At 43.3% G+C, this 18413-nt stretch overlaps 2 protein-coding genes and 1 pseudogene across 3 annotated transcripts; all 3 read left to right on the plus strand.

The window, feature by feature from the left end:
• Window positions 1–2860: 2860 nt before the first annotated feature.
• dydc2 (DPY30 domain containing 2) lies at window positions 2861–7499 on the plus strand. Of its 2 annotated transcripts, XM_068304776.1 has the most exons (9): window positions 2861–2921; window positions 5175–5338; window positions 5499–5621; window positions 5880–6038; window positions 6123–6374; window positions 6500–6646; window positions 6869–7021; window positions 7151–7291; window positions 7418–7499. In XM_068304776.1, exons 2-9 carry the CDS (start codon window positions 5192–5194, stop codon window positions 7448–7450), a joined length of 1155 nt encoding a protein of 384 aa, XP_068160877.1. In that variant the 5' UTR covers window positions 2861–2921; window positions 5175–5191; the 3' UTR covers window positions 7451–7499. The 2 variants fall into 2 exon arrangements, with proteins under 2 accessions (XP_068160877.1, XP_068160878.1); XM_068304777.1 differs by lacking the exons at window positions 2861–2921; window positions 6500–6646 and having other exon boundaries at window positions 4902–5338.
• Window positions 7500–8897: 1398 nt separating this feature from the next.
• On the plus strand, window positions 8898–10890 carry LOC137588145 (peroxiredoxin-like 2A; annotated as a pseudogene).
• Window positions 10891–11033: 143 nt separating this feature from the next.
• Window positions 11034–18371, plus strand: LOC137588143 (PDZ domain-containing protein 7-like). Its single transcript, XM_068305000.1, has 17 exons — window positions 11034–12044; window positions 12143–12430; window positions 13041–13178; window positions 13253–13427; window positions 13511–13687; window positions 13766–13913; window positions 14689–14749; window positions 14855–15032; window positions 15205–15431; window positions 15653–15817; window positions 15907–16013; window positions 16119–16210; window positions 16508–16599; window positions 16688–16759; window positions 16888–17457; window positions 17543–17643; window positions 17763–18371. Exons 2-17 carry the CDS (start codon window positions 12268–12270, stop codon window positions 17904–17906), a joined length of 2610 nt encoding a protein of 869 aa, XP_068161101.1. The 5' UTR covers window positions 11034–12044; window positions 12143–12267; the 3' UTR covers window positions 17907–18371.
• Window positions 18372–18413: the final 42 nt, after the last annotated feature.

An 18413-nucleotide genomic window follows, 5' to 3' on the forward strand; every position in this document is an offset into this window, starting at 1 on the left:
CAAATATGACATCAAAATAATAGGTTTAAAATACAGTTTTATTGCTGCTGTAGTTAATCAGTCTCTAGAATCATAACTGTCCCTGATGGGTCGAGGCTCTCGGATCTCATTTGGTTCCACCACTAGTTTGATTTTTAATGTCTGGCGGAAGACAATCATCTCATGACATGGCCACGCTTGTTTCACACACAGGAGGGGGTGATTTCAGAAGCCTTCGCCGACCATATTATATGTATCAGCTTGCATGTCACTGAAGGCTATGTGACCTTTGACATTCCACTTGAGGATATAGGCGGAGTAATGAAGATACCTCTTGGTTACAGTAGCCGGCCGCGGAATGCAAATGCCAATATTCACCTCCGGAAACTAACTCGACTTCAGCCGGGCCGGGAGAGTTCAAACGGGAAGAAAGGGTGTGTCGTGTCCTAAGAAATATTTAAGACGTTTTAGTTTACTGGATTTCACATTTGGATCAGTCAGTGATTCTGGCACACGCTGAATCACACACTATTCCAACCAATCAACAGCAGGGAAAACAGAACTCTGCACGAATGCACAACAGGATCCAGATGCAGATCAGAATCTGGATCACAATCTGCATCTGGGAGATGAGAATATATATTTGTGTTCATACAGGTGCAAATTCACTGAAAGCAGGAAAAATAGCTATTAAGGGTGAAAGTTTAGTTGATAACTCAAACTACAGATGATAAATGCATTATTTCAAACGCAAAAAGAAGAATATGTAGAGGAATTAGGTGGCATCAACTATCTTCTATCTAGTAGACCTACAGCTTTAAACTGAGAATCGAAATCGTAATGCATGAGGTGCTATAAGGACAAATGAAAGTGGTCCCGTCTCTTCTTGTTTTCTCACGGGGGTCAAATCTCAAACACTACAGTTTCCTCTCTCCTGGCTCGCTTCAACACCCCCGTCACCCGCCAGTTGACCCGGTATTTCAAACCCAATGGGAAGCCACATTAAAACAAAACCTCCCCCCCCCACCTGTTGCTACTTCCTGCACCGTGTCATTGTGTGTCACTACCGGTCATACTGTGGTTCAGCCAGAGTAAAAATGGATGTCAGCCTGACAGGGAAGCATGTTCAGGGCCTCAGTTACCACTCGGGGGTCGAGCCCCTTCTGATGTCTTTATCAGATGGGTGCACAGCAGACGCAGCTGTGCTGTATATTTATGTGCATTATGCTGCTGCTTAGCAGACAGCTGCAGTCATTCACGGTATGCATCTGTCGTTGCATACTGAGGAGCTGGAAAGACATAACCCCCACCCCACCCCCTGTCCAGTCAGGACACAGCCGAACAACATCTGCCTGGCCGACTGCAGCCGAGGGATTGATTAGATAATGACAGAAGCGAGCAAATAAAATAAAAAAAATAAATAAAAACCCTCTTTAACCTCATTTCACCTTTTGAATACCCTGGAAAATACAGAGGCCTAGCCAAGCAGTCACATGAGCTGTCTTGGTGAAAGAAACTCAAACCCGACACCTTCTGAGTCCAAGAACATGTGACGTGAGACACACAAACACACTCAAGTCGAGGAAGACCACTGTAGCTTCCTTGCTAAATTTCTACTGCTGCAGAAATGTGCATTTTTAGAACACGAAGCACAGGTTTTTGATGCATCACAGAGAAAGCAGCACCAGAGAACAGAAATTAACCATATTTGAGGTTTAAGTTGGAAAATTCAAGCAAAACTTCACCTCATGTTCCCAATCCATGTTGAGCCCAACTACTGCGGCTCATCTGACGAAGCCCTTCCTGTTACACAATATTTTGAGACTCAATTTTGACAGAATCTAATAAAAATTCAGCCTCTTTCACCATGTCCAAAGACCTGCTTTGCGTGCATCGAGCCCAGTTGCAGCTGTAGTAAAACCTTTGATATGGGAAACTTGGATTCACAGCATGGAAATGCTGGAGTATTCATCCACAGCATCATAATATCACCTCCATCTGACTAACCATGAAGACATGAGCTAAGAATAAATCTTTGCCGGCATGAGAAGAGGCATTATGAGGATTCAGAAGGTGGCCAAACTGGATATTGCCATAACATAACAGGAGGGAAATATTCACCAGATTATTGAAGAAGGGCCCTTTTATGTGATGCTCCTGTGCAGTTTTCCTCCTCATATTATTGTAGCAGTAACTTAGTCGTAGCCTTTGCCACACAAACACTAGGTTTGCTCACACATTTAAAAATAAAACTAAGAAGACATAGTTGAAATTACCATTTCCAAATCTGGCCCATAATTACGTTATTATAAGATAATATTGCTATTACTAAAAAAAAAAAAAACTTTAGGCAATGCAAATATTTCAAATAACAAGAAAAAAAATTATATATACATATATATATATATATATATATATATATATATATATATATATATATATATATAATTTTTTTTCTTAATCATTACTTTAAGAAAACTGATTTCTGATGGAGAGATTTCAGCACAGTCCAGAGTCAGAACTACTTGGACAACAAATCTCAACTCTGATCCTGATTAGAAATCAAACTGATGTCAAATCATATCTGAGAAATCAGAGCACAAAGTCAGAAACAGCACCGACGGGGGGGGGGGTGGTAAAAAAAAAACCCGCACCAAAACGTTGGAACCTGCAAATAAAATCCTGTCAGGACACTTTTTAATATTCTGAGGTTCATGCAGCTTGGCTTCGGGCGCAACAGATCGCGGGTGGATGGTTACCTTGCACGGTTTAAGAAAATATTCCACAAAATCCACGCAGTTTTAGGGGGAGGGAAAAAAAAAAATCAAGTATCCAGTCAAGCTTTCCACTGAGGACGTAATTCTCCCTTCTGGCAGCCGAGCTGGGCTCCGGGACAGCTGTTGCTGACGCGCCCCGCGGTGAAACCGGAGGAGTCGCTCCAGGTAGGATCGGATCGGACCTTTGACACTTCAGCAACGGAACCGCTTCCCGTTCCCACACAGCTGGTCGCTCCTGCCCGCCTCCCCCCGGATCAACTTTAGGTGTTGGACCTGCGCTGCGCAAAGGGAAAGTCCAATTCGACATCCAGCGCCGATCTGAGCGCAGATTCCTCTCATCAAGAAGTCCTTATCATTACTTTCTATGTCAGATCAGAGCTCGAATTGATTTGTTCCTTCATGTCGCCTAATGTCGCTCTTTTTGTAGTTGTTGTTTGATGACTTAAGGTAATGCATTATTAGACTTATGTATGTACTTATAACATCATGTATTATCAGTCTGAGGTCACCTGGTGTCAGCTATTCTTTTCTTAAGACTTGGGAAATTACGAGCCTTACCGTGTTTGGTGTTTTCTATTTAATAAATCTATATAAACAGTTCGTTTTTAAGAATTTCTAAAAAGAACTTGACGTTTAAGCAAAGCTATCTGCGTAATTCACCAGATTTATCAAAACCTGTCCTAAATTATAAGACCATACAAAAACTGTCGCTTGTCCAACCACTAGAGGGTCGCATCATTATTTTTTATTTTTAATCCTTATCCTGAAACCCGTTTGCCTTTTTTGTTGTTGTTTTGTTCATTCAGTGTTTTTATTGTTGTTAGAGGTACAGTATTTATTTTTTGGCATTCATTGTCATTGCTGCTGTATTTTGAAATTCGTGTAGACACAAAATGTCAACTCTTCTGAAAAATTGCTTGTTACGGATAAGAGACTGACAGCCATTCATGGTTTACAATGGCACAGACATGGCAAACTGCTGAAGGACCAGCATGTCGTTTATAAACAGGAGAAACAACCGACTTCATTATGTTAATAGTTCCTTTATTACTCCTGATCAAATAGCCTCTGTGTATGAAGTAACTGAACCAGATCAGATCAGTGCAATGATTTGGGTGACTCTCCTTGTTGACTTCAAAGCTATATTTGGCTGAAAGGTGTGTGGCATGATTATACAAGGAAAGTTATATCTGTGAATATAAATGTTAAGTCTGAGTGTCAAATGTTTCCTGGAAATGAAGCCCGGACAAATTTTTTCCAGCTTGTTCTCTCCCATCTTTGCAAACTCTAACCCTTTCAGGATACGATGGATATCAAATTATGTTATGCTATAAAATACAGGTAATCCTTAAAATACAAACATTCGACTTATGCTGGAAGTTTTTTCTTATTCTCCTCAAGCATTAAATTAAAAGGTACAAGAGCTTAAAATAATCTGTATTCAAATCAATCACACAAAATATGAGTGTTGCTTAACAGTAGATATTGGAACTACAAATCCTAAAGATCGTGTAGTGACTATTTCAAAGAAAGATTCCACTTTATAGATAGATAGATAGATAGATAGATACTTTATTAATCCCGGAGGAAATTGCATTACTCACTTAAGGTAGATTAGGAATGTCCATATCCAGTTTCAATCAATAAAAATATCCTGAAAGATGTTTCTCTTTGGGTAAGGATCTTCCCATTTATTGCAAAAATACATTTGCAGATTAAATTGTCAAAATACAGTAATAACTGGGTTCTATATATGCTGGCTTACCTTGGTTAGGGTAAGAACTGTGTTCCTTACACCGTCCTGCTCTGATCTGATTCTGACAGCTGACTGCCAAATCTGAAACACCTGTGAAAGGTGCAGCAGCCAATAAGACATGACCAAAGAGACACAGAATAGGATTTAAAGATAATAAATACATAAGGCTTACACATTAACTATTAAATGGCTCCTACAGATCTTAAAAAAGTCACTTTACAAAATTCCCAAATGTTCAAATTTTAATTAATTTGTGAATATCTGAAAAATTCTGGGTAGTTTTGCCTAAATAGCATTTTAATCATTTATGTTTAGGTTAGGATGTATTAATAATGTAAAATGTATTTATTATTTTTATTATTATTATTATTATTATTATTATTATTATTATTATAAAAGCTAGTAGGAACCTTTTTAAAGTGAATGAAGAGGAGGGGGAGTATTATGGCGTTACAAGGTTTCCATGGATACACCATCACAACATCCGGAGGCTCTTGAGAGGCTTGTTTCAGCCCAGCTTTAGCGATAAGAGATGTTAAAAAGAAAAAGGTGTCGTTACATTTTTAAGGTATTCTAAGGTATTATTTCATCAAAACGTTCAACACGCAAGCAAAACGTTAACGCGCTGTGTTTTCTGTGTTGGTTTATAATGTTGATTTAAGTTGTTCGACGTAGTAACATGGACTCCGAGTATCTAAAAGGAAACCTGGGGAAATGTCTGGCGGAGGGACTCGCAGAAGTGGCCGAGCGTCAGCCTGCAGACCCCATCCTGTTTCTCGCTCACTGGCTTTACAAGTGGGATGCGAACCTAAAGGATGCGGAGGAGGTGAGCTGCCATGTCGTTCTGTAGCCAGCAGGGGGCAGCAGCGTACTGTTAGTGTTATTTTAATGGCGATTCACTCTTAAATCAAGATAGTACTAATGACTTTTAAGAGTACTTCGATTAAAAGTAAAGTATTGCTGTTGAATTACATTTTTAATTGCAGAAAAAGACCCATTTGGCGATCCTGGAGCAGGAATGGGTCAAAGCCAGAGAGGAGGCACAGCGCCAGGAGAAGCTGAGAGAGGAGGAGAGAAAGATCAGTGAGGACCTGGAAGAATGTAGAAAAGTATGTCATGTGTAAAAGTCCCTGTAAAGCTCTGAGCTACTGAGTTTTAAAATAGACGTAATTCTCCTAAGGGACTGATGTCACTTTCATTTACAGTTTGCAGTTTGTTTCGCTCCAGTTTACAGAGAGAACGATCCTAGTATCTTCTTTATTTTTAGAAAGCCATTATAAAGACTACAAGCTACATAGGAGTAAAATCAGACACCACTGTTCTCCAGTCCTGCTGCATTTTTCAAACATATCGTGTGACTTTTTCAGCTTGAGTATGACAAGAGAACAGATCCAGTCATGCCAGCCATGACAGCAACTGCTGAGGACAACAATCCTGTGATGGCAGAGAAACCAAATTCTCCTGATCCTGAAAACCAGGAGTGTGCAGAAGAACCCCAAACTGAAGCTCCACAGAATGAACCAGAGGTGATAAAACCAAACCTCAAATGTGTGTGTTTCTGGTGGTGAGGCTTCGGTGTGGTCTGCTTAAGATGATGGTGTGTCTTCCAGGTGAACCTCACAGATAACGTAAGCAGTCCAGAGTCTTCTCACACCAAACCCTTGGAGGCCACTGGTTCTTCCGCCTCTGAGGTCCTCAGCACTGAAGTCACAGACGAGTCTGGAGAAACACCTGCTGAAAATGCTGAACCAGAAGGGAGGAGAGAGGAAACAGAGGAGGCGGGGCCAAGTAGCAGTCAGGTAGAAGAGAAGACGAGCACCAATCAGACAGAAGAGATAGAAGCTGGCCGACATGAGGATGAGGTGATGAGATACTGAATACTATGATGTAAAACAAAAAAAAGTCACATGGCTTTAAGAAAAACTTGGGTTTATCTGTGATGCAAAAAGTGACAAATTATATCATCTGTTTTATGACTGATGCGCAGCTGGTGGATCACACTGACGCTACTGAATCTGAGCAGAACGGAGCTTCACACCAGAATCCTGGCAGAGAAGCTGAAGACTCAGACAAAATAGAACAGCCTGATGACAAACACAGTCCTCATTCCCCCGAGCCGCCACTCACTGACAAGGTGCTAAAAATACGGGTCATAAGTCACTGATTTAGGTTCAGAACGTAGATTGAAGTCAAATGAAGTTCAGGACAAAGACAAGTTGAATGCAGTGATTGAATTTGAGGCAAAGGGAACTAAACACAGCATTATCCGAGCAGAGTGCAGAGGTGTTGAATGTTCCTTTCTCTAAACTGCACAGGTGTGAAGGTCATGATTATTTTACCACTTCTTCGCCAACAGGTGGATGAAGATGAAGCCGGTCATTTGGAGACACCTTCAGCTCAGCAGAGTGAAGATCTCAAACCAGAGACAACTTCTGCTGAAGAACGGGTGAACGACGTCGAGCAGGAGACACAGAAATCAAGTTCTCCACCTCCACAGGACCAGGAAACGGTAACAGGCTTTGGAAATGTTCTGTAGCAGAAAACACGAGACCCCAGGATGCTGATGAATTTAGCAATAGAAATGAACGACACATCTTTTTAATGCTGAACCAGAACTATTCTGACTTCCTCATCTCAGGAGTCAGACGGACAGGGTACCAGGGATGCCGCTGAGGATCTGGCTCCAGCAGGGAGTGACCTGGTAGTTGAGGAGAAGACTGAGACTTCACAAGAGGAACCACAAGGTTCTCCCCCTGATGTGAAAGATATCCAGGAGCAGGTAGATCCTGAAGGCAACATGGCAACAAGTGAAAATGACAACAATTACTATACATGTGACCTGTTGAACTGTTAGTGAGGCAACAACTGAAGATTGTCAACTTATAATCTTTGCTTCGCTTTTCAGGATAAAGAAGAAGAAGAGACAGAACAGCTGTGATGAAGTCAGATGATGCTGATGAATGAATAAACTTGATTAAAAGGCCTTATTTTTATTGCCTTTTATTTTATATTATGTTATGTTATGTTATGTTATGTTATGTTATGTTATGTTATGTTATGTTATGTTATGTTATGTTATGTTATGTTGATGTGCTCATTATTTTCCTTATTTGATGACATAAGGTACAAGAATTAAGCTTTTTTTTTAAAAATAACTTTAACAATATTTAATAAAGGCTTTTTCCCCCTCATTTGATGACATACAACAAGAACGAAGCCGCCTTTTTAAAAAAAATATGACTTCAATGTTTATTCTGAGGACACAAAGGAAGTTCAGTTTCAGTTTGTCAAACTGACTTAAGGCAAAAAAAAAAACAGAACATGTCATGAATACATGGAATTAATTCCCCCCAAAGGCAGAAATTCTTGTGATACTCCTCTAGCAGCTTGAATGACAAACTCAATCTCACAGTGCTCTAGAAGAATTCCCTGTGGGGAAATAAAATTTAGTAAAAGGTTTGTTGCAAAAAGTCTTATTTTACTCCTTTTTGACATGATTTCATTATGTGATAATTTGGGAGTAAATTTACCTGCTTTTTCATTTGTTAATGTATTTTTCTTGTCCTCCAAACTTGTTAATTAACTATTTTTTCAAGTTAACAAACCCATGAGAACAACCAGATGAACAAATAAGTAGAAGAAATGAAGAGTCAACAGTGTTGTAAAAAAAGTGACAAATAAAAATAGAATGTGTTCACTGAGTTTTGAGTTTGAGGACTGTTGTCTTCGAGGTCATACTTGTATTTATTGTCATAAACAGTCGTACTGAATTAGATGTAAATCTTGTAGTTTTTACCAATTTAAGTATTAAAAACGAGGACATATCTTTTCCTGAAGGCGAGGGGACATTCTCCTCAGAGTATGACAGCATTACAACTGATGAAGAGGAGTACCAACCAGTGCCTGATTCCTGGTCCCTTTTGAATCAGGGTGGTACATATTGAGGAGCTGAAACTCCTGAACCCATCTTCTGATTTAAATGTATTAGCTGTGATGTTGTTTTCTGACCAGCAGGGGGCAGCTTCATACAGTTTGGGCTTAATTTGTTATTCCACTCTGTAAATGTACAGGATTGAGGACACCAAGCAGGTTTGGGTCAAAGTTAATTTTAATTACCTTGAGTTTCCCCCATCAACATTTAAATTAGCTGCTGAATCATCTCTATCTATCTATCTATCTATCTATCTATCTATCTATCTGTGATATTATGTAGAGGGGTTTTGCTGCTCTCATGCTTCTTGTGACCTATTTTAAATCTAATCGATCCACTTTATTTTGTAAATCATGGAGCAGATTTCAACACTGGTTTTTATCTGGTAACATTATACAGTCCAACAATGACTCCACAGCTTTTCTGTGCGACCTTTGAGCTGAAGGAAGGCGAGCCAGCCTCTGGCGCACGGTAACTTTTACGCTTTCATTTTTCGGTATTTGCGGACGAAACGAAGGCGTCACTGATCAGACTCAGCTGTGCCGCAATCAGGCTGTCTTATCAGCGTCCGATCTGGAGCCCTGATGGGTCGGGTCTAGGGACCTCCGGGTGGAGGGAAGCGCCGGTATAAATGCGCACGGAGCCGCGGTGGAGTCAGAGCGCATTCCAGCATGACGGAAGTAAAGAGTGACGGAGAGGAGAAATAGTTATGGAACTGTTCACCAGACCAGTGGCTGCCATCTGGGGCCTCATCACGGGCTTCCTGAATTTTTTCACCAACTATTTTCTGACCCCACCGGTGAAAGCCACCCTCAGATATTTGGAAGAGACCGAGCTTCAAACACTGGATGGAGGTGAGACAGTTTTTTATTATTACGGTGTCAAATCAATCTGAGGGGGGTCAGTTAAATGAAGCCATTAGTTATTCTTCTCGAACCTATTGCCCCTTTTCCCCTCAGAAAAAAAGACTCTAAAGGCCAAAAACCTGTGGGAGAGGTCCGGAGCTGTCATCATGGCAGTGCGACGACCTGGATGATTTATGTGCAGAGAGGTTAGTGCGTATCAGGTGGTGTGGAAGGAGTTGGAGTCAGTCATACCCCTTTTATTCCTCCATTTTTAAGTTCCATTGTAACATATTTGAAAAATATAACCAAAGGTAGATGTGTCTTTGAATATAAGGGAACAGTTGGCAAAACCAAAGTGTAGTTTCCATGATATGCAGCAGATAAAAGATTGTGGATGTGGGGTGTAACCTAAGGATTTTATATGGTTTTCTGCAGGAGGCTGCAGAGCTGTCCTCTCTGAAGCCCCAGCTGGACGAGCTGGGGATCCCTCTGTATGCTGTGGTGAAGGAGGACGTCGGTGCGGAGGTCCAGAACTTCAGACCACACTTCAAGGGGGAAATTTTCTTGGATGAGAAGGTGGAACAGAACATTGTGATCAAACTGTTTTCTACAATCGCTTCATTTTGAAACAGAGGTTACTGTGTCTGAGTGGAAAAAATCACTTTAGTTCTGCGTGAATGACTCTGAGGCCTTTGGGTCATCTGGTTGCTTTTTGCAGAGACGGTTTTTTGGGCCTCGAGAGCGGAAGCTGGGCCTGCTGGCGTTTTTGCGCATCGGGGTGTGGATCAACGGCCTGAGGGCTTTTACTAAAGGCTTTGGGGGAAACATCCTGGGAGAAGGTTTTGTCCTTGGTGGAGTGTACGTCATTGGATCTGGGCAGCAGGTAAAAAAAACTGATGCCTATAAGACAACCCTGCTTGCAATTTTTAAAAATAAATTAAAATTTTTGCAATAAGCCGATGAATACATTTTATTTTCCCACAGGGAGTCATTCTAGAGCACAGAGAGATCGAGTTTGGTGATAAATTCAACCCTCAAGATGTCATCCAAGCTGCCAAAAGAGCATCACAAGAATTTCTACCTTTAGCGGGGAATTAATGCCGTTTAATCATGAAATAGTCAAACTGACTTAAATCAACCTTTTTGGAGCACAGTCACAAACCAGGAGAAGGACTTTCAAGTACACACATCATTTAAATGTTTGTATTGCAACAGGTGTCGCACTAACATCTGTTTGGAATGGAATATCATCTTTATGAATGCACATTGGATTGGTGATAGTGGTGAACTGCTCCCAGTGGAAAATTGCAATATAGATCTGAGTGACTGCAGTTTGAGTGTGTTTATGATGGTCTGTCTTTAAACTCGAGAGAGGAAGAAGACCTGATGTCTAACACTCAGTTTCTGCTACTCTACGATGCGGTTTTTAACTTCAGAGCATGAAACCGTGACCTTCAACCAATATAACATGGCTTTGAGCTCTAAAGTCTGTTCCATTCAGTCCCTGCATGAAAGATGCCGTTTATTTGATGCTGCTGACGATCCCAGTTCAACATCGGACTGAAACTGTTGTCTTCAGAATAAATGTTAGTTATGAAAATGGTGGCTTTGTTCTTGTTTTTCATCAAATGACTTCTGCTATAATAGTAATTTTGAATGAGACAGTCTTTCAAGGAAGGATAAATCCTAAGGGCTGAAAAAAAGTTTTAATTATCTTTTTATTAGTGTCATTTTATAGTTTGATCTTATTGTTCTGTCAATGGGTTTGTTCACACCTGAGGATTCAGGCCTGATTCTGGAAAGCCAGCTTTAAAGATAAAAAAAGACACAGTATTAATAGTTAATACTGCATATTTGTGCTGCATTTAAAAATTATTCCTTAATGTTTGACTCAAACTACAAGAAGAAACCGGCATATGTACTGTCCAATCAAATGCTTTGAACGGAGCCACGATGCAGCCAATCAGCGTGAACCAGGGGGCCGACCTCATCCCACAGAACGTCACAACCAGGTGTGCTCGATCATTTTGCACAACATGGACGCAGGTAAGCAAACTAGCGTGTTTAATGTAGATATTCTAAGAGAGGATGTAATTGAATTGGCTGGTTTTGGGTGTCTGATAGTATTTAAACGGAATGATGAGTGAAATGAGGAGCGATGCTTTTTGTCGTGAAGCCAAAAAATAAATAGAATTTTATTTCTATCGGGCGGTAAAAAAAACAACATAAAAATACATGGACCTAAGCGGTTTATATGTGGAAAAATCGCTTTAAATTTAGCGACATATAAGCGTAAATAGGCGTGGGGGGGTTGGTTTTTTTTCCTTATTTTTTTTCCACGCGTTTTTGCGTCGCTGTCCAGGGTGATGGAGGATTCTGAGACGTTTGGGGGAACCCCAAGGTGACGACATGAGGACACTTATCACGGGTTAAGTTTATGGTAACCATGGCGTCAGCACCACGTGACATCATGACTCAAAAGTGTGTCAAGGCTGAGCTAAATAAACCTATTAAATTGTGCTTCTAACCACTTCTGCGGTGGTGAGAGCTGAATGTGGCCATTGATGACGTGAATCTCCTTAACTTCCAAAGCCTTTTCAAATGTGGGGTCTGATATAATATCCTCTGTTCTAGATTGGTTCGTTTACGCGCTGCTGTATTTGACACCGAGGTGAGAGAGATGGGCAGGAATGGACCAAAGTGTGACTCCAGGAAGCCAACGCTTTGGCTGTCACGTCACAAAGAAACCTGCGTCTGTGAGTAAGATGATGCTTTACCGTCACTGCTTACGAGTTCATTCAAAAAAAACCCCCCCCACAATCTCAACAAATGTGCTTTCCTGCGTGTAATCTAGTCTCAGTATGCCGGAAACACAGCAGACAACTGGGCTGAGGATCCACTTCCTTCTGCTGTATGCAGCCGTAGCCTCCTCCACCTGGAGCTGAGCCCCCCGTGTGAAAGGGGACCCCGTCGGCCTCCATGGCTCACTCGTCAGACCCGTCCCGCAGGGAGAAGACCCCCGGGACTCAAGGGTCACACACAGCTGCACGCAACCTCTTACGGAAGAAGGAGCAGCGCCGGCGTGGAATCCGATCCTCCTCACCCATGGGCAGGGTCATCCTTATCAATTCTCCTGTGGATGGTGAGGAGCGTTTACAGTTTGCAGGCTGTGGTGGACAAAAGGCTGCTGTAGCTTCAGAAAAATAATTATTAGCATTTTTTTTTTTGTTGTTAAAGATTATCAATAAGATGTAGCACCGTTACACAACTTCTACATTATGCTGACCTGATCAGATTCTTGACCTTATGCTCATGAGAACGTTCAAAGGAAGTTAATGTCAAAATAAGACCCAAGAATACGATGTGAGCATTCATTGATGTAAGTTGAAACTTAAGATGAAATTACAAATTACTTTTCTTTTTAGTTGACCAATTTCAACAGTATATGTAAAACATTTGGATGATTCTTTGAACACTTATTCTATCTCACAAAAAAAAAAAAAAAACGCACGCAAATAGCAGAGTAGCCTTAGTCAAGCAATTTCAGCCGGTAATATTGTGACATTCCCCTGTCAAACTTTGCATTCATTAGTTAGATCTTTGGCTGTTTGTGTGGCATTGGCTGCCCTCAATATATTCTTTCAATAGGACTCAAATAATTATTAGAGTCATTGTAAGAGACGTTCTCTTCACATTTGTGACCATTAAGGCCTTTCAGGTTAATGGACTTGGTGTCCTTGTGGTATTTTTAGGTGGAGATGACAGCGAGGATCTCCATACGATCACAGTGGATAAAAGTGTCGATGGCAAGCTTGGCTTCAGCGTGCGTGGAGGTTCAGAGCACGGCCTTAGCATCTTTGTCAGTAAGGTTGAGGACAACAGCACAGCAGGTGAGCTAAAGCGGTGACGTCATGACGTAGCTGTGATAGACAGTCCTTACTTTGTGTGTATTTCCACGCCACAGAGGAAGCGGGCCTCCTTGTAGGGGATAAACTGGTGGAGGTGAACGGCGTCAGCCTGGAGAGCATCACCATGAGCAGCGCCGTGAAGGTTCTGACAGGCAACAATAGGTTGAGGATGGTGGTGAGGCGCGTCGGCAAAGTCCCCGGCATCCGCTACTCCAAAGAGAAGACGACCTGGTGAAGAAGAGCCGCTAACGGTTTGATATGAAGTCAGGTTATCACAGAGAGGTCAAACTCTGACCACCTGGGAACCCCTCTAGGGTGGACTTGATCCACAGACGTATGGTGGTGGAGGAGAGCGGGCAGACGCCTTCAGACGCCAGCTCAGGAGGCGCCCTCCAGAGGATCGTCCACCTCTACACCACCTCAGACGACTACTGCCTGGGCTTCAACATCCGAGGGGGGAAGGAGTTCGGTCTCGGCATCTACGTCTCCAAGTAGGCTCCTCCGCCGAGGTAGATAATCCCTAGACGTACTGAGGCGTTCTCTTTCTCACTCCTGTCCCGTTGTTTCAGACTGGATCCTGGAGGTCTGGCTGAGCAGAATGGAATAAAGATGGGGGACCAGATCCTGGCTGCCAATGGGGTGAGCTTCGAGGACATCAGCCACAGTAGCGCTGTGGAGGTGCTGAAGAGCCACACACACATCATGCTGACCATCAAGGTGAGAATGGAGAACACAAATAACATTATTATGAAGTCAGAGCAGAAGGATGACTAAAATATCCAACATAAAAACTGTGCTGTACCAACTGGAGCATTGGTAGAATTAAAATTAAATTAACTTTATTTTGTCTCATGTGAACGTGAGGCTCTGAAGAGGCGGTGTCACATTCTATATCGCCTCTGTTATTAGAAAGCGTGACGATTCTTCATTACTTCTTTGCTTCCATGACCTAATTATTATTGCATTAACTTTCTGAACCGTCTCCCTACCTTTTAATTCACACACACACACACACACCGAGCAGCTTCACCGTCGGCGGCCGCGGTTTGTGTGGTAGAACCGACAGCTGGCAGGCACTCATAATATTCTTCGCTCACTTTACTTGTTGGAGCTTGGGTTTCGCGCCGCGAAAAATAGCCAGGGCCCGTGCATTATTCACCAGGCAGCTGGGATCGGGTGCTGATCAAAGCTCACAGCCGTGTTTTGTGCGAGTTTTGTCTCAGCTGTGTGTGTGTGTGTGTGTGTGTGTGTGTGTGTGTGTGTGTGTGTGTGTGTCGGGGGGGGGGGCTTCACTTTCGCCCTGTGGAAACTGAAACACGTACCAGAGTTCAAATGCAGCATCCTGGCCATCAAAAGTTACTGGGAAGTCAGGGAGAGAAATGATTAACTCTCTGTGCTTCTAAAGTTACTCTTTATCAAATATAGCCATCCCATAAAAGTTTCAAGGTCTCTACTGTATCTCATTTGCATATCTGTGGCCATATCTCCACAGGAAGCAGGACGATACCCCGCTTATAAGGAGATGGTGGCGGAGTACAGATGGCTCAATAAGCGTATGTATCTAATTTGCAATCTGGGCCTTTATTTTTTTTTTACCAGGGAATAAAAAACCTCCTTGTTGAAGTCATTTCCAGATCATTTCCTGTGTTCTTCCTCAGTGGCCAACGGAACCCAGAAATCTTCCTCACAGGGTTCCGAGTCCAACTCTTCAGCCTCTTCGCTGTCGTCCGGGACTCCTGTCAGCTCTCTGAGCGGCCTGTCGCAGGTCATGTTCCCTCCCAGCCTGACGTTTGGTTCAGACATGGTGGACGTTTGCATCTCTACTGAGGACCAAAGGTCAGGGTCAGAGGATTTCTCGTCCCTTTATTCTCTTAAATTTTGACGGTTCACCTTTAAGCCACAAAAAAGACCAAAACAAGGCAGTATTCTTTTGAACATTCACTTTTTGCAGGCTGTAGAATTATGGCACACCTGCACAAGACATGATGGCCGTGATGTTTTTGACCAGGTCTGAGTCAGAGCTGATGGAGACTGCTATCCAGACGGACCCCTCCTCTCAGAAGACGGGCGCGGACACCACCCGCAGCCTCGGACCGACCACCCTCCTCAGAGACACGGCCATCCGAGCAGAGGAGGCCAGAGGGAGGACAGAGTCCCCAAAGACAGCCGTGCTATTGGCTCTCAGTAAGCCAAGCCGACCAATCAGCAGGTCCCAGAGCCAAGTCACCGTCGCAGGTGAAGCACCGCTGACTTCACTGTTAGTGCTATGATACTGGTGATTTAGGATTACTTGGATAAAGGCATCATATTTGTCTGAAAGACCTGCTGAGGTTTTCTCAGGTTGGGTCAAAACATTTCACCTATTTAATTAATCATCATTTAAAATAAAATAGCATTTTATGGTGAAGGGATGGTAGAAATACATGTCATGACGTCCTGTTGTTTCCTGATTGCAGAGATCAGTCAGATGAAAGGCAGGAAACAGAAAGGGAAGGACTCGGAAGAGAAGAGCACCCTGCAGCGCTCGAAGACTTTGGTTAACTTGCTTTTCAAGGGTGGTCGCAGAAAAGACCCCTCTAGGGGGCGCTCCAAGTCCCCGTCCGCGGATAAAACCGGCAAAGGTGGCCGAGTTACAGATTTCATTCTCTACAAATGAGCTTTGGAACAGAAAACCGAATGTTTTACCCATAATCCCTCCTGACGATGTCAGAGGGATGTGCGTTGCCAAATTCACAGATGCTTGGAGTGGTGGAAGACATGGCCCGCAGACTGCTGACCGAGGAAGAGGTGGCTGCAGTGATGAAGACGTGTCGAAGGGTAAGGAGCTCCGATTACAGCTGGCTGCTTCAGACGCTGTTCCAGATGGGCGTGAGTCAATATTAGGACATTATTACCTTAATACTGAATCGTTTCTCTGGACAGTATGTGACAGAGTGCTCAATCGAGAACTTGATGCGCCACCTGCTGGCCATCCTGGACGGACCGGAGAAGCTGCTGCTCCTCAGGGAAGTCAGGTAAGGAGAAAGAGGATCCACAGAGTTCCACAGGCTGGTACCACTGCTGAAATATTAGTAAAAATATACATTTATGTCTTGATTTTTTTTTTTATATCTGCAAGAATTAAGTACCAATGTTGAACCTCCTCAGAGTAAATCCAAACAGAGAAACGGTTGTATCGCAAATACCACCAGAGGGAGATTAATTTTTTCAGGCTAATCTCCTCAAATCCAAATGTTCTGCGTGGATGATTAGTTACAAAACGCTTTTGTAATGCAACAGTGAAAATGAGTCAGCGTTTTCTCGTTTCCCAGGATGCTTCTCCCACCAGGCGACCTGAGCACGTTCAATAACGTGGTGACCCCCGTCGAAGCCGAGGCCTACGACATCCTCAAGTATCGCTCCGGTGCGTGTGATGCATGAGTGCCAAAAAAAAAAAGGTGAAATCAGAACAGCAACTTCAACCAAGTTGTTTGCTCCTCTCTGTTCTACAGTTCGAAGTCCTCCCCTTCGTTCCCCCACGTCCGGTCGAGCACCAAAACGTCACCTCATCACTCCCGTCCCGGGTCAGTGCCTTTTGCATTATTGTACTCATGATATTGTGTTCTGAGAAGGTAAAATATTCTCTGGAAGAGAAGAAACAATAATGAAACACATGTCTATACTTCTTTCTAACACACTGTCTTCCTTTCAGATTATAGGGGAGGCTTTGAGCTCCACAACACCGAAGAGGTGGAGAAAGAGAGCCACCTGCTGGACGAGCTGGAGAAGCTCAGCCTCTCCCGGCCTAAGGGATCCAGGGAGAGGCGCCAAGCCTCCAGGACCTTCACCCCGCTGCTGGACATTCCAGTGGACGGACACAACGCAGAGTTCAGGGACTTGCGACCCCCCCCGACCGGCGCCATGCTGCCCAACTGGCTCCTGGCCCACAGCGACAGCCCCCGGCGTCCTCACCGGACCGACATCGGCACAATTCGCTCAGTCCACTTTGACGAAGTGTCACCGCACTCGACTTCAGAGAGAGGACGGTCCCCGATAAGAAACAAGAAGGACAGAAGTGAGGAGAGGAGCAAAGAGGGTTTGTTCACGCTGCAGAGTGCTGCCCGCAGGAGTCGGCCCCCGCTGTCACAGGTGTTCAGTTCCAATCCGGATCAATGCATGAATGGACATCATGCTTCAACGGAGCACCAGCTGAATGGCTCGGAGCACGAAGGGGAGTACACCCTCAAAACCGTCAGCATCTCCAAGACCAAACAGTCTCTGGGTAACGGGCGTTCTACTGTACTGTAGTGCTGCTGTGTTGTGTGACCGGTACTAATCAGAAAACATGTCTCATCTCGATGTTTCAGGCATCAGCATATCTGGAGGGATGGAGTCAAAGGTTCAGCCGGTGGTGAAGATAGAGAAGATCTTTCCTGGAGGAGCGGCCTCCACCTGCGAAGTGCTCAAAGTGAGCCTCCCCCTTTTGTTTCAATTTTTTTTTTACTAATTAATGTATAGGAAGCTAAATTCCTTTTCATACCTGCTGATACACGCAGAAGTAGACCACTTTATTCTATGTCTCGTCAGGCTGGATTTGAGCTGCTGTCTGTGGACGGAGTCTCCCTGCAGGGCGTCACCCATCAGCACGCCGTCGACATCATCCGGAAAGCCTTCAGCAACAAGGCCAAAGACCCCATGGTGTTTGTGGTCAAAGTCCCCACAAACCTCTGAAAGGAGACTCTTGTAGTACTTGTTAGAGACACAGATGAGAAAACCAAAACGTGGCAAAGTAGAGAGTAGAGTCGCAGGTCTTGAAGAATCGGAACATAGACAGAATATTGAGAGAATATTTTGGAGGCACCAAAGTTATTTTTTACATCTTCATACCATTCAACAGCGCTGCTCCCAGTGCCTCAACGTTTCACTTCTGAACGACTGTGGAGTGAAGGACGTGATTCAATGTCTTCTCCCCTGAAAAAGCTGGGGGAGCAGCGCTTGTCTACACTTTAAAAGGCAGAGTTCCTTTAAAAGCCGGCAGACTGAAAATACAAACCCTGGAGTTAATGATTTATCTTGACATCTGAGCTCCGGCCTACAGAGGGAGGACACGAGCTGGAAACCATGGAACACCACCCCTAATGAAACAAACCAGATCCACAGATAATACATTGTAAAATGAACTTTTATACTTAATATTTCAAAACAACTGTTGCACTGAATTGTATGTAATTCGGTGCA

The sequence above is a fragment of the Antennarius striatus genome, chromosome 21 (assembly GCF_040054535.1).
Source record: "Antennarius striatus isolate MH-2024 chromosome 21, ASM4005453v1, whole genome shotgun sequence".
Taxonomy (NCBI): Eukaryota; Metazoa; Chordata; class Actinopteri; order Lophiiformes; family Antennariidae; genus Antennarius; species Antennarius striatus.